Here is a 14,681-nt window from a genome sequence, read left to right on the forward strand (position 1 = left end):
TAGGTAACTATGCAGAAAGATGGAGCCCAGAATGACAGGGGAAGTATATGCATACAGCAGATCTCAGGGTTGTTCTTGTTTTGGACTACAACTTCTAAAGTTTCCCAGCCAGCTTGACCACTGGCCATGTTGGCTGTAGGGTTCTGGGAGTTGTAGCTGAAAACAAAGAGTTCCAAATTCTTATGTTCAGTTACAGGTGCTAGCTTTGTTTCGGGAGGGCCTGATGTCTAAAGCATCTGGTCATAGCTGTTGCAACAAAGGCAGGCTTTGAGGAGGGCTTGGCACAGGAGAGAGCATTAGTGCCAAATAACTCACCTGGCAGGCAGTGGCAAGCATCATAGGCAGCAAAGGCAGAGGTGTTTCTGAAGAAGCTAGAACTGAAGGAGAAGTGGTTGCAAGCTAGAATATACTTGGGAAATAAGAGTGGAGAGAGATTGGAAGGCTTCAGCTAATCTCTAGGGAAGAAAACTCAGCCGTACCTGGCTAGGAGGAGAGCCAGCCATTTTGAGAGGCACTGGGAATATGGAGGGCTGTATTGCTTTGTGGGAAAATTATATTGGCTCTTGGACTTGAAATGGACAGTGTGGCTGTGAGTTAGCAAAGGTCTCTGCCTCCCTTCTGTCCATTGCATGAGGCAGGAGGGATTGTGCTACTTCATGTTAAGGCCAAAAATGTAGGCGAGAGATGGTGAGCATCCCTAAGCAGAAACCACGTCTTCTTTTAGTGTGCTTAAAATACTACCTTTGGGATAAGAATCCTCAACTGGGCTCCCAGGTCCCATATACTGGGCTTCATGTATTAAAATTCTAACCCTTTTCTAACTGACTTTGGACGTGTGTAAACCAAGCGGGCAGCAAATGCAAAAGCACTCTTGAGTCTGCTCCAAGAAGGGCTTTTGAATCTCTAGATATGTCAACGCTCCTAAACGGAGCTGCTTAGTGATCGGTGGTGGGTTTCAGCCATTAGAGATGGGAAGAAAGCCTGTCCAATCATCAGCCCTTCCCTGTCCTCAGTCTAAAATATTCCTGAAACGAAGCCCCCAGTCCCAAGCCTTCCTGAAAAGGGATCTTTCTCTCCTTGGCCTGCTGTGTCAGCTGTTCCTAGATTGATCAGCCGCTGCTCCTGTTCTAGATGGTCTCGGAGTAATACCATTGAAGCCTGCCGAACAATTTTCTCTTTCGGCCTGTAATTAAAGAGCTTCCTCTTGGCAGAAGATGGCAGCGGGGAGTGGAGGGAACAGAGCGCTCCCAGGCCTAAAGGAACAACGGACCAAAATCATCATAATAACAACTAAAAATAGGATATTTTGTGCAGGGAATAACACCTTTTGGCCCTTAGGCCCACGTGCCTTAACAGTGAATATCTGTTTTCTCAAAGCTATGGTTCTCTGGTAGTTGCGTTCCAAAGTGGGAACAGCTTCATGGCTGAAGCAGGAGAATTTCTTGCATAAGCTGAACATGAACATAGGCATAATCTGGCTGGTGGTGACACAACATGGCATGGTTGTTTTTGTTGTTGTTGTTGCAGCAGCATGCTTTCAAGTAATTTCTGACCTTACAATGGACCAATTGCAGGGTTTTCTTGGCAAGATTTGTTCCTGAGCAGTTGCCTTGGCCTTCCTCAGGGGGTGAGAGAATGTGATTTGCCCAGAGTCATGGAGTGGATTTCTGTGGCTGAGTGCTGATTGAAACCCAAGTCTCCCAGAGTCCTAGTTCAATACTCAGACCACAGCAACATCTGACTCTCCCTTCATATCAACTCTGACTTATGGCAAGCCACTCCTGGAGTTTTCCTGACAAGCTTTATTCAAAGGAGGCTTGCCATCATTCTTTTCCTCTAAGGCTGAGAGAATGTGTGACTTGTCCAGGCTTACTCCCTGGGCATGGCTGGGTGAGGATTTGAACCCTGGTCTCCCAGAGTCCCAGTCCAACACTCAAACACCTTAAAGTGGCTGTCATATAGATATTGTAGTGCCATAAATGCAGCCTTTCCCACCCTGCTCTTCTCCAGATGGGTTGAATCTGTTGGGTGGCCAGAATGGGCACATTTGGTGCATTTAGGCTGATAAAAGCTGACTTGGGTAAGTCACATTCTCTCAACCTCAGAGGAAGGCAGAGACAAGCTCCCTCTAAACAAATCTTGCCAAGAAAGCCCCAAGCTTTCAGGTTGCCATATGTTGGAAAAGACTTAAAGACAGGGTCTTATCTCTCATGCTGCCTGTACTCTATGATTTGAGGGCCCTGATCCATTCCATTCCAAGACCAGCTAATAAGACTTGGCGGTCTGTCAAATGAAAAAAGGTCACAGGTGCCCTGAAATTATGTTTTGTTGATTGCATGGAAATGTTAAGATGGATGCAGCAATAAAACCTAAGTCAAAAGAAGGGTTAGCTCACTTCCCTTCAGTTGATCAGAGTGGACCTTCAACACAGCTGCCATTCACTGGGGTCCCCCCGCTGCCCAGTTCGATCAAAGGAACCCTGTCCCAGGCCTTCAGGAACAGAAAACTGCTTCTCTGACTCATGAGGTGACCTTTCATGGAAAGCTAAAGGAATTGCAACACAGGAAAGTACATTATTAATATTATTTGTTAGAGGTCTCCTTGATTAACTAGTAAATGTTCAGTTACTATGTTAGACATTCCTTAAGCCTATAAAATGCATGTGTCTAGGGTGAATGTGAGAGTGAGCTTTTCACTCCTGGATAAATTCTTTTGGAAATTCCAAACCCCCTACAGTGACATTTTCCAGGTTTCCTTGATTTGGGATATCAAAGCCACAGCTTTTAAGTTGCACTGTTCTGGTTTCTTGGAAAATATTGGAAACTTTGTGGTGTTGACTCCTTGCAGACTTGGTCTACTAAAACCACCCACAATGCTAAGCAGGAGAAAGTGCCTTCTGCGACACTTCAAGAACAACCCAGGGTTGTTTTTAAAAGTGGAAGGGTGAGGCTCTCTCTTTGACATGGGTCCATCTTTCTTTCGTTCTCTTTATTAGGGGACAGAGGTCAAAAGCCCAGAGAAGAGAACCTCTCCTTCAAAGCCACCGTCTGCTACGACCCCTCGACCGAACGCTAAGAGCAGCCCAGCCGGCCCCAGGCCATCAACAGCGCTGTCAAGTCAGAGTGCGTCGAGCCCCCGGAGCACGGCCACTTCCCCACCCAAGAGACCCTCCAGTGAGTACAGCCGGCCTTCCATAGGCACAGGTGCTGGATCCACGGATTCAACCATGCATGGCTTGAAAATATTTTAAAACTATATATAAAATTCCAAAAAAAAAAATCTTGATTTTGCCATTTTATATAATTTATGTATTTACTTCATTTATATTCCACCTTTCTCCCAGGTCGGGACGCAAAGTAGCTTACGAGGGACACCATTTTACTACTCCATTGTATATCATAGGACTTGGGCACCCACAGATTTTGGTGTCCATGGGGTGGGGGTCCTGGAACCAAACCCCAACAGATACCTAGGGGACACTTTATTCCCAGACCGCAGCTACACTGGTAGAAGGATATTGGTTTTATTGCTCATTGTGCCTTTGAGGGTTCTAATTGGTTTGTTTCTTTTATGCTTTTGAACGGAGCCTTGAAGGTAGTGAGTGAGAAGGAGAGCTTCAAAACCTTCCTTTTGTTGAAGTACAACTCCAGAATAACAGCCATTGGCCATACATATGGGGGATTCTGGGAACTCCATTCCAAAATGTTAACTTTTCCAATCTCTGGGCAGAGTCTTGTGTTTTGGTGGGACAACTTCTGTGCCATGCTGAAAGCGTAACCTCCCAAATTCCTAAAACCAGACCTAACAAATTAGGGCCATTATAATCAAGCAGTAGTGCCTTCTGATCCTCACAAGGCATAGAAAGCATATGCTTGCTTTTACAAGTGTTTTTAAAACATCAGCAGTGTTTATGCCAGGGCTTCTTGTCCATTCCAGTGGGAAGCCAGAGCATAACAAATGATGGAGGAGAAAACACACCCACACCAGGGGTTGTTTTTTTTTAACATAGCATGTTTTTATTGGGCCCCAAATTCAGCTACACTCTGCGCAATATGTCTCAGTGGCTGGCCAGTGCAGAGATGCTGAGCAAGTTGCTTTATTCCATCCAGAAAAGCTGTTTTCAACAGCTCTCAGTGCAAAAGCTTTGTTTACCCTGGCTCTCAATTGCTGCATATTTCTGTTTGGGCAAATGACATGTATTCTTGCTTGAAGTCCATAGGAGCAAGGAATATGAAGTTTAAGGGCGGGGGGGGCATTTCACTTAAGGGCATTTGGTCTCTGCCCTCTTATTCCTTGCTCCTGTGGATTTAGTGGCAACCAGTGGCAACACCGACAATTCTGTTGTAATACTTTGTCTCAGAACTCAGAGAAGTTACTCTTTTGGACTATAGCTGCCTGAACCAACTCCCATCCAGTGTGGGATTCTTGGAATTGTAGTCAAAAAAAGATAACTTTTCAAAGCTCTTCTTTTGCCACGTCTCAGATACGGATCTTCCATCTCTGGTCCTAATCTGAGGGAGAAAAGCAGGGTATGAATAAAGTTGATAATTATATTCTGTTTAAGCCTTTGATTGGCTTTTAAAAAGCAGACTTTTAATATGTAATTAGTCCTAAGGAAGCTTCTTATTGGGCTGAGTGCTGTATTTATTTATGTTTTTAACTTTTGTATTATTTTAATGTCATTTTGTACGGTTTCAATGCAATTATGTTAACTGTTTTTAAAACTGGTAAGTTTTTAACCAATCAAGTCTTTTAAATAGGGTTGGGAATCATGTAGCCCTCCAGATATTGTTGGACAATAACTCACTTAGTCAGCACAGTCAACAGAGAAGAATGCTGGAAGTTGCAGTCCAACAAGATCTGGAGGGCTGCATGATTCCTACCTCTGCTTTAAAAGAACCTGGAAGGCACAATAAAAATAATACCAGAGTGGGAAAAACAGTACACTAAAATAATGGGGAGAAACCTCATGGTGTCTGAGGCTCTGCTTAGGTATATTTCTTGAATTTGACATCCTAAGGGAAAGACTAAGAGCAGTGGCGTTGCTAAGGTTGGTCACCCGGTGTGGTAACTCATTGTGCCAGCCCTCTCCCCCGCCATTGCCTTCCTCCCACACCACACCATGCAAAATCCTTAGTAATGATTTTTGTACTAATGTTACTCATAAATTTTAATTCCCATGTATCACTGAACGAGTTGTGACATAAACAACTAGCAAAATTAAAATTGTACCTTTAAAATTACAATTGCATATATACAGCTTATACATGTGGTTAAAGTGAAACTTTGGTAAGATGTGATGCTTTTAAAGAAATATTAAAAATAATTTTAAAATTAATTTAAATTTTATTTATAAAAAACTTGGGGCCTTTCTTTTCTCTTTCCACTGAGCTTTGCCCCACTTACGCCATCCCTTCCGCTGAGTTCTAGCATTTTAAAGGGATACCGGAAAATGCCACTGCTTGTTTCTGCTCAAAGGCAGGTGTTTGGGGAGCAGTGGTATCACCTGGGGTGGCCTGCATCCCCTAGTGACTGTGAGCACAAAATAAATGGATGATGGGAGAGGCAGTGCAAAAACTCATCTGGTTCTCTCTGTGTCTATTTTGCAGCCATCAAGACAGATACAAAGCCTACCGATGCCAAGAAAACCACCACAAAATCACCGTCAGGTAGTGCCCTTCTTGCTACGCTTCTCAGATGTCTTTTGGGATCTCTTAAGTTTTAGTGCTGTTTGCATTGTCCACTGTGGGCCTTCTCACTGCCTTCTTCTTCTTCCTCCTCCTCCTCTCTTTTGCAGCTGACCTAAGCCGCCCGAAAAGCGCCCCGGCCTCCACCTCTCCTTCCCCTGCTCCTGGTGGAGCCGCTACAGCCACCGCTGCTGCTACTGGCCGGCCCAAGGCCAAGCCAGCTGTGCCCAAGGCCTCTGGGATGGCAAATGCGACCACTGATGCCAAGAAGGCCTCCACACTCAAAACCGCACCCAAAACCAGCTCTGCTCCCAAATCCCCACGGCCAACCACCAGCGTCTCTGCCCCTGACCTGAAGAACGTGCGTTCAAAGATTGGGTCCACAGATAACATCAAGCACCAACCTGGTGGAGGAAGGGTATGTCTCTCTTTCAAGATAACCATTTGCTTGGGGTTGGAAAACACCCTTTTGGGGCCCTTTCACACTGCAGAATTAGTGCACTGCGATTCCACTGTAATTGCCATAATTCTGTCCTGTGGAATCCTGGGATTGGCAGTTTGTGTGTGTGTGCCTTCAGGTTGCCCATCGACTTATAGATACCTCATGAATTTTGTAGGATTTTCTCAGGCAAGGAAGAGGCAGAGGCGGTTTTGCCAGTTCCTTGGGAGATATATTTCAAATTCTCAGTAGGGAATCTCCAATGGCTCACCAAATTACAATTCCCAGGATTCCATAGGCCCAAGCCATGGCAGTTAAAGTGGAATCATAGCACTATCATTCTTTCATGTGAATGGCCCCTGCTCACAAGACCTGTACAGCTTGCTTGGTTTAATCCGAGTGTTTCCTTTTTAAGTAACAGATGTGAGCCATTTCACATGGGACCCCTAGTAGGATAGCCTTGTCTTGACCTAGTGCTCTCCAGAAACATTGAGCTATGACTCCCATTGACCATGTCGATAGGGAATGATGGGAGTTGTATTCCAAGACAACAAGTTGAGGAAGACTGTGGTTGAGTTTTAGGGGCAGAAATGAGCTGACTGGAGTCCTAGTTTGGGAAAAAGGCACTGTATAAATAAAGCAATGGAAGGAAGGATGGACCAACATAGTGCTCTCGTTGTGTCCCCATCTACATCAGAGGTGCAAATCATGCAGCTTCCACAGATGTTGTTGCAGCTTTTCCCATGAGATGCTAACTTTCTGTGTGCAGACGATGATGGTCTTTGTATAGAGTGGGGAAGCTGGGATCCTCCACCTGTTGACATACAGTCACTCCCATCACCTCTCACTGTTGGCTAAGGATGGTAAAATGCTCACAGATCACAATGAAAAGGAAGAACTGCTCAATGCCTATTTTGCTTCATTTCCCCCCTCAAGATAGGACTGTATGCTTCCATTCATCAGCAGAGACCTTGGCAAGAAATCTAGGAATTCTGTGGATGCCTTCGATCTAGATTTCAGCAAAGCATTTGATAAAGTCACCCATAATATTTTGATTAGCAAACTGTCTAAATATGAAATAGATGGGAACACCATCAGATGGATCCATAATTAGTTAGAAAGCATGTTCAAAGAATCATCATCAATGGCTGTGCATCAAACTGGAAGGTTGTCTCCTATGGAATGCATTAGGGTTCTGTCTTAGGGCCATTAATCTTCAATCTTTTTATCAATGAATGAGATGATCGTATCAAGTTTGCAGATGATGCAAAACTTGAAGGGGTAGCTGGCGCATTGGAAGATAGGAACAGAATTCAAAAGGACCTTAATGAGCTAGAAAATTAATCAGGGGAACCAATTATGTAGAGAGGTGGTGGGGACTCCTTCTGTGGACATTCCCCCCAAAAAAATCTGGACAGCTCTCTTCTGGGGATGTTTTAGCTGGATATCCTGCACTGAACAGAAGTTTGGACTCAGTAGCCCATGAGGCCACTTCCAAGTCTAGGATTCTATGGAAAGAATGGATTAGCTGTTGGGGATTATGAAGACAGTGTGACACTTGCAGTTCGGCTTGAATGACTGACATTGTAGGAGATCTAAAGAACTTCCTCAGTTTAGATGTTGGACCTTAGAAATTTCTGGGGAGCAACTACCAAATTTGGCCCAAACTAGAATTGAGGGGTAGAAGGTAGTTGAGAAGAACCCACAGTATTTCCAAGTGGTGCTTGTAGATCCCTTCCAGGTTCCCCAATGACTTCCCACCATAACACTGAAGCAGAGTTTGGAAAAGTTACTTTTTTGAAACACTCTAACCTAGAGTGGCCAGTGGGAGGCATTAATGGAATTGTATTGTAAGCCTGAGGGCAAGGAAATGTCTAATTAACAAACTGTAAGCCACTCTGATAGCTTTGGCTGAAGAGCGGGATATACATTATTATTATTATTATTATTATTATTATTATTATTATTATTATTATTATTACTACTACTACTACTACACCATAAAAGCAACTTCTCCAAGGCCAGCATTTAATGTATGCTGTATCATGAGACTTTATCCAGACAGCATTAAACAGTGCCTGGAGCCATCATGAAGAAAAAGGAGCAACATGGAAGGTTTGTGGTGGCTACTTCATTGAAAAGGTTGTCTCATTGTGCTGTGAAAACACCAAACCACTGGCTGGGAATAATGACCCGGGGGGGGGGGGGGGATTGTCAGTCGCATAAAGCATTTACAGTATATAAATCTACAGTGTTGATCATAGCTTATGATATTTTATTGTGGACATTTTGGTTGGCCACATCTAGAAAAAGTTGAGCTACTGTAGAGTTGGACAGAGTGCCACCAGAATGAACAAGAGAATGGAGCATCTCCAAAGGTTAGAGTTCTTGGGGCTCTTTAGCTTGAAGAGGTGCAAGGGGAGGTGTGGCGAGAGGGCATGAGGTTGCGAGTTCAAGACCAGCAAAAGGGCCCAAGCTCGACTCAGGCTTGCATCCTTCTGAGGTCGCTAAAATGAGTACCCAGACTGTTGGGGGCAAATTAGCTTACTTGCTAATTAGCTTACTTGCTGTTCACCGCTATGATCTTTGGAATAGCGGTATATAAATAAAACAGATTATTATTATTATTATTATTATTATTATTATGAAATTAGGCAGCAGAATAGAGAAAGTAAGCCCCTTCTCCCTGCACTAGAGCCCCTTGGAGTTGTCTGCAGAAGCAGAACAGTGAGGGTTCAGGGCAGAGAAAAAGAAGGCGAGAACCACTGTTGTGTAGTGGTTTGAATGTGCAACTAGGGAAGAGAAAGATTCCAATCCTACTTAGCCATGGAAACCCTCTGGGCAACATTGAGCAAGTCCTACTTTTTCAGTCTATGAAGTTTATCAAATGGGAGGAATTTCTCTTAAATTCGAATGAAAAGAAAGTGGGGCCAGAACGCATTCACTTAAAGTCGCTAGTTTCTCGCAATTACATGAATACGCATTGCATTCAAACTGGCTCCCCATTGCCCAAAAATAGCATGCCATTGCTTGAATTTGCGTGTGGCAGTCTATCACACAATAATGTGAAACCACATGGTTGCATTCAGACTGACTTCCCATTGCCCGAATTTGTGTGTAGTGGGTTATCATGCAATAACTTTCAGATTGCCATCGGATTATACTTCCAATTCCCCTTGTCTGATAAACTCCTTAGAGAAAAGCAATAGTGACAAACCTCTGAAGGAACCTTGCTAAGGAAACCCTAGAGCAAGGTGCTGGGATAACAGCGAAAGGAAGGACTTCTTCACAGAGTAAACATTCAGGGGTAGCTGTGTTGGCCATATAGCAAAATATAGTAATATCCAAAATCCATAAATAAGTGATGCCTTTATTGGGCCAACCAAAATGCTCAATAGGTAAGGGTTGGGCCAATAAAGGTATCACTGTTTTGCTGATTTTGGATGTTGTCGTACTTCTTCACACAGAGTAGAATTAAACTGGAACTAGCTACCACAGGAAGTATTGATGGCCACCATTTTAGGCAACTTTGAAAGGAGAGTAAACGATTTCCTGGCTTCAAATGGTTTCAAAGCGGTAGCCCCTTGTTAGTCTATTTTTAATTTTGGAAAGGAAATCCTGTAGCACCTTTGATAGTAACTAATACATTTCAGGATAAGCTCTCATGGGTTTTGGTCCACAGGGACCTCATGCATTACTCAAATGCGTTGGTTGCTCTGAAAGACAATTTTGGACCTCCCTTTTTGGAGAGAACAAGACTATTGATGGCTGCTAGTCCTGGTGGCTGCTTCCTCCCTCTAGTACCAGAGACAGCTTTTCTCTAAATACAGCGGGCCCTTCACATTTTCTGGAGTTAGGAGTGCAGGAGACCCACATGAAAGTAATAAAATAAGTAAATAAAGCACTGTTTTGTTTTGTTTTTTAACCTGAGAACACACCTCTCTAGGAATCTCTAGGTCTTCTGGCACAACTCTGTGGTCAACATCTGCTGGAAGTTGTCCATAGAATCACTCTGGAGGGCCTACAGATGCCTAGAGAAGTGTTTCCTCTAGGAATCTCTAAGTCCTCCAGCATAATTCTATGGTTAACTTCCAGAAGAATTATGGTGGAAAACTTACAGAGAGAGAACATGCTAATCAAGTCTGCCAATAATCAAAGCAGCAAAAGTCAAAGCTGCAGCTGTGGAGGGTTGACTGTACCAGTTTCCAAGGGAATTGGACTGGGAGGGTACGGCTGCTCCTGTGTTCTACTTGAGGGCTTCCCTTTGTCCAGTGTGGGAACATAATGCTAGGCTAGACGGGCTATTGGTCTGACCCAACATAGATTTTAGTGTGGGAAGGATGAACACTAACCCAGGAAGCCTTTCCGTCTGTTTTGCTTGAGCTGAGGTCTCCCCACTTTGCGTAGAGGGAGTGGGCTGAACGTTGCCTAGAGCTCCTCCAACTGACCCTCCTCATCTCCCCAAGGTCCCCTTCTGTGTGGAGCCCATGTGAACAACCTGGTTGTGGTTTTGACCTTCAGTCGCCTCTCCCCATCATTGCTGCTGCTTTTCTTTTTTGTTTCCCCACCCCCACCCCCTTTTCTCCTTTTTAAACCTCTCATGATGTGAAAGTCACCCTCCATTTGTCTCCATTTAGGCCAAAGTAGAGAAAAAGGCAGATTCAGCCGGGGCTGCCCGAAAGCCTGAACTCAATGCAGTATCTAAAACGGCTACCACTAAAACAGCTGTTTCAAAAGAGGGTGCCCAAAAGCAGCCCAATGGGAAAGTGAGTTTCCGTTTCAGACTTCTATCACTTGGGAGAGGAAAGGACCGACTCTTCTGCTCTGCTCTCTTTCCCTTTTTCCATTCCATTCCATCCTGCCTCACCCTCCCTTCTCTTTTAACTCTGTCCACGTTGGCACAGTCCCTCCTCTCCCTCCTTTTTGCACGCACTTTTCTCCATTGTGTGTCCCACTTTGCTGCCGGTGAAAATGTCTTTCTCTAAACACAACTTGAGGTGGGGTCTCTCCCTGCCCCATTCTCCTTTGTTTCGGAATGACAAGAGAGGATGCGGGGGGGGGGGCACAGGGTTACTTGTCTCTGGTTTCCCACCCAGAATGGGGAGGTGGGTCAGTTCACCTGGCCTCCAAAACACAGTTTACTTCTTTATGCTCTGCCAAACTTTCCTGGGAGATTTTTGCTTGTCTTCCATGTCTGGTCAAGCTGGTTCATGGAATCTTTGCGAACTGGACTCTGATGGAGGGAAAGGATGGCCAGGCTGTTTATTGTCTGCATACAGACATATGCCTTCGAAGATGGATGCCTAGGATGTGTTCTCTTTGACCAGGCAGATTTTTTTTTCTTTGGTTGGTTATGGTTTGCGACTATATACACCTCTGTACAAAAGGCAAAGACTTGAAGCTTTCCCCCTGAGATCCTAGCATTCAGTGTGCCAGCAATGATGGTCTTTGTATAGAGCAGGGAAGCTGTGACCCTTCATGAAGCAACAAACTGCTATTCCCATCACCTCTTACCACTGGCAAGGTTGGCTAATGCTGATGGGAATCGGAGCCTAGCAGCATCAAGAGGACCACAGGTTCCCCCTCACTGGTATGTTTGGCTCTGAGGACACTCTCCAGCAGAGCTTGAAAAATGTCCTTTTTTGGACAATAACTCCAAGAATTCCCAAGCAGGCATGCTCCTTGGCTATACTAGCTGAGGGATTTGAGGAGATAAAATCCAACCGAAGAACTATTCTAAACTCTGGGGGGCTGAGACAAAGACTGACCCCTTGATAAAGACTGATTTCTCTTAGACCCAGGAAAGCAAGATTTTCTACTGAAGAGCTTTCCTGTACTTTAGACCCTCTCCAGTTTGTAAAAGCCAAGTGCTTGTTGGAGTGGGGTCTCCTGGTCATTTAGCAGGAGGGTCCCCATTTTCCTGCTTTTGCTGTTTCTGTGGTGTCCAAATAGCTCTCCATACCTGACAGTTTACTTGCAATTTTCCCACATGTGAACCCCCAAAGTTCCTGCCCATGGAAGAGTTCATACTGTCCAGATACACTTGAAGGCATTGCAGGCCGGAGTTAGTGACTCTGCATTGGCGCTACCAGGAGCTGAGCGTTCCTCTTGGTCATCAGCAGTCTTGGCTTTTTGTCAGTTCAAGCCGGACCTTTGAACACTGCTGTTTTTGTGAGCCTTAATGTGCTCTGGGGCTTGACTGAGTTTGCCCAGAACACAGACAATGCCTCGGTCTGCCTGGCCTCAGAGCTGACCCCAATTAAGTTGAACTTTGGTGGCTTCTCAGGATGGGACCTACCCCCCCCCCCTCCACCTTCCTCCACAAACTGGTCTCTGCCAGTCCAAAGGCTTGGCAGCTCTGCTTCATGTGGGCTTGGCACAGCCAGCTTCAAAAGGGCAAGTGGCTAGCTACCTCAGGAACATATTTGCTAGAAGAGGGTAGTGGGATGAGGACGGGTGTCCTAGTAGAAGAGGCCAGGAGGGCTTCTGTGTGCAGCCTTGTTGATTAGCTCATGCTAGTTTCTCCCAAGCATGTACATCTTTTCCTTGCCCCTGGTATGAATGGAGGGAGAAAGAGCCAACTACTGTGAAATCCTACCCACTTTATCATCAGACAGGGGGCACTGGATCCATTGCCCCACTGTCATGAAAGCCAGCAGGGAATCATGTTCCTGTGGCCATGTGCACATGAAATGGGTTGTGAGATTAGAAAGTGGGCAGCCGCCCATTCCCCAGTTTCCATCTCCTTCCAAGCCATTTCAGGTGCACACGGCAGCAGGGACATGATTCCCTGCTGGCTTCCATGTCAGTAGAGCAAATGAATCCATTCCAGGCCTTTAAAGAAGCTCTCCCCAAATCAGGTTCAGCATGGGCTGCTCCTTTAAAACCTGGATTGTGACCCAGGTTGGATTCACTGTCCCACTGAAATGGGAGTCCCTCAGTGAGCTTCCCTTCCCTTTCATTTTGGATGTGTTCACAACTCTGGGCACTGGAGTCTGGTTCTCACAGACCCACTGGAGGCATGGATGGGTGAGAAGGACCATGCCTGACACTGCTTCTCCTCTGTGCATTCAGTGGAGACCCCCATTCCAGGGGTGTATCTTGGTGGAGGCAGTGCAAAATGAAGACATTGCCCCTCCAAATAAGAATTATGCTCCCCCATGATTTTTCCTTCGGTCCCCCAGATTCTAGCAATGCAGTGATTTAAAATGTCAGTTCTGCATTTAGGAACATCATTTAGAGCATTAAGAGAAAAGGGGAAGGCATGGAATGCAGACACAGCAAATAAAGAAGTTCTGGTTTGAATCATTTTCAGTTTCTATAATGTTTTAAATCTCAGGACAAGGAACATTTCATGGAGGGACAGTCCCCAAACCTATCCTCTTGCATCGAGGTATAACTTTTAGATCAGTGGTTCCCAACCTTCCTAATGCCATGACCCTTTAATACAGTTCCTCATGTTGTGGTGACCCAAACCCATGACAGTCATTGCTACTTCATAACTGTAATTAAATAGATGTTTCCAATGGTCTTAGGCGACCCCCATGAAAGGGTCATTCGACCCCCAAAGGGGTCCCAACCCACAGGTTGGGAACCACTGTTCTAGATGGATGTGTGTAAAAGCAACTACACTGTGGAGTCTTGACAACTTAACAAATGTTTCTTTGTGAGCTGCCTTGGGTCCCACTCTGGGAGAAAGGTGGCATAGCAATAAAATAGATAACACATGGAGTTACAGCTCATCAGGCCTTGCTTAGAGGACTAATGCCTCCAAACCTCAAACAGGACAGTACTACAGAGAGGAAAAAGAGAAAGACCTGGGAGTGAGGAAAGCTAGGCTTAACATGTTGGGCTTGGAGTAAAGGCCTTTCTTTAGCATGTGCCTTTTTTGTTCTATTTGAGCTTCCTTACTTGGGTCTTGCTTGCTGTGGGAGGTAAGCCCAGGGTCTTAGGGTCTTACCTCTCCCAGAAAGCTAAGCATAAAATGAATGAGACTCCTTTGTCAAGATGTGAGAAGCCTCCTCAGTCAAGAAGCTTGTGGAAGTGAGGCAGTCAAACATTTCCTCTCCACTGTTGTGTCTTTGGAGGTAGTACATAATGCAAGAAAAAGTGGGCTGAAACCCTTTCTAGTTGTTTTTCCCCTTGTACCTGAAAGGAAGTTTGGACAAGGCTGGGTCTTGACCTGATCCAATAAGGCACTTCAACAGAGAACTGTAAGAAAGACTATCTGCTCTGGACCGTGTGGTGTAGATCTGTGATACCCAAATTGCTAAAAACACTTCAGACAGGCAGTTTTCCTTTGCAAATTGCAAATAGTTGGTCACTCCAATTCTAGCAATACATTTGACCAAATAAGACTGAACATCCATCCCAGCAGAATCCATTGGGAGTTTGTGCTTTACTGCCTTTTAAGCCAGTAAAAGACACATCTTCCACTAAGGGCAGGGCAAGGGGTGTATTGATAAAGATTAGACAGTCGAATGTACTTGGGGGGCTTCCCTCAGTGCTCTCGCCACTTAGCACCGTTTGCTTAGCTGCCATGTTGGTTCATTTGC

At 45.0% G+C, this 14,681-nt stretch overlaps 1 protein-coding gene across 23 annotated transcripts in view; it reads left to right on the forward strand.

Annotated features, from left to right (window-relative positions):
- The window catches only part of MAP4 (microtubule associated protein 4), a 251,831-nt gene that overhangs the window by 218,832 nt on the left and 18,318 nt on the right, over nucleotides 1-14,681 (forward strand). For 19 of the 23 annotated variants that reach the window (XM_089533868.1, XM_089533866.1, XM_089533874.1 and 16 more), the window contains 4 exons: nucleotides 2,996-3,173; nucleotides 5,610-5,669; nucleotides 5,798-6,105; nucleotides 10,764-10,892. In XM_089533868.1, coding sequence (XP_089389994.1) covers nucleotides 2,996-3,173; nucleotides 5,610-5,669; nucleotides 5,798-6,105; nucleotides 10,764-10,892 — 675 coding nt within the window. The remainder of the gene's footprint in view (nucleotides 1-2,995; nucleotides 3,174-5,609; nucleotides 5,670-5,797; nucleotides 6,106-10,763; nucleotides 10,893-14,681) is intronic. The other 4 variants (XM_089533879.1, XM_089533880.1, XM_089533881.1 and 1 more) reach the window with 1 other exon arrangement.

Source organism: Sceloporus occidentalis, unplaced genomic scaffold (genome assembly GCF_023333645.1).
Source record: "Sceloporus occidentalis isolate IW3139 unplaced genomic scaffold, rSceOcc1.0.p SCAF_7, whole genome shotgun sequence".
Classification (NCBI taxonomy): Eukaryota; Metazoa; Chordata; class Lepidosauria; order Squamata; family Phrynosomatidae; genus Sceloporus; species Sceloporus occidentalis.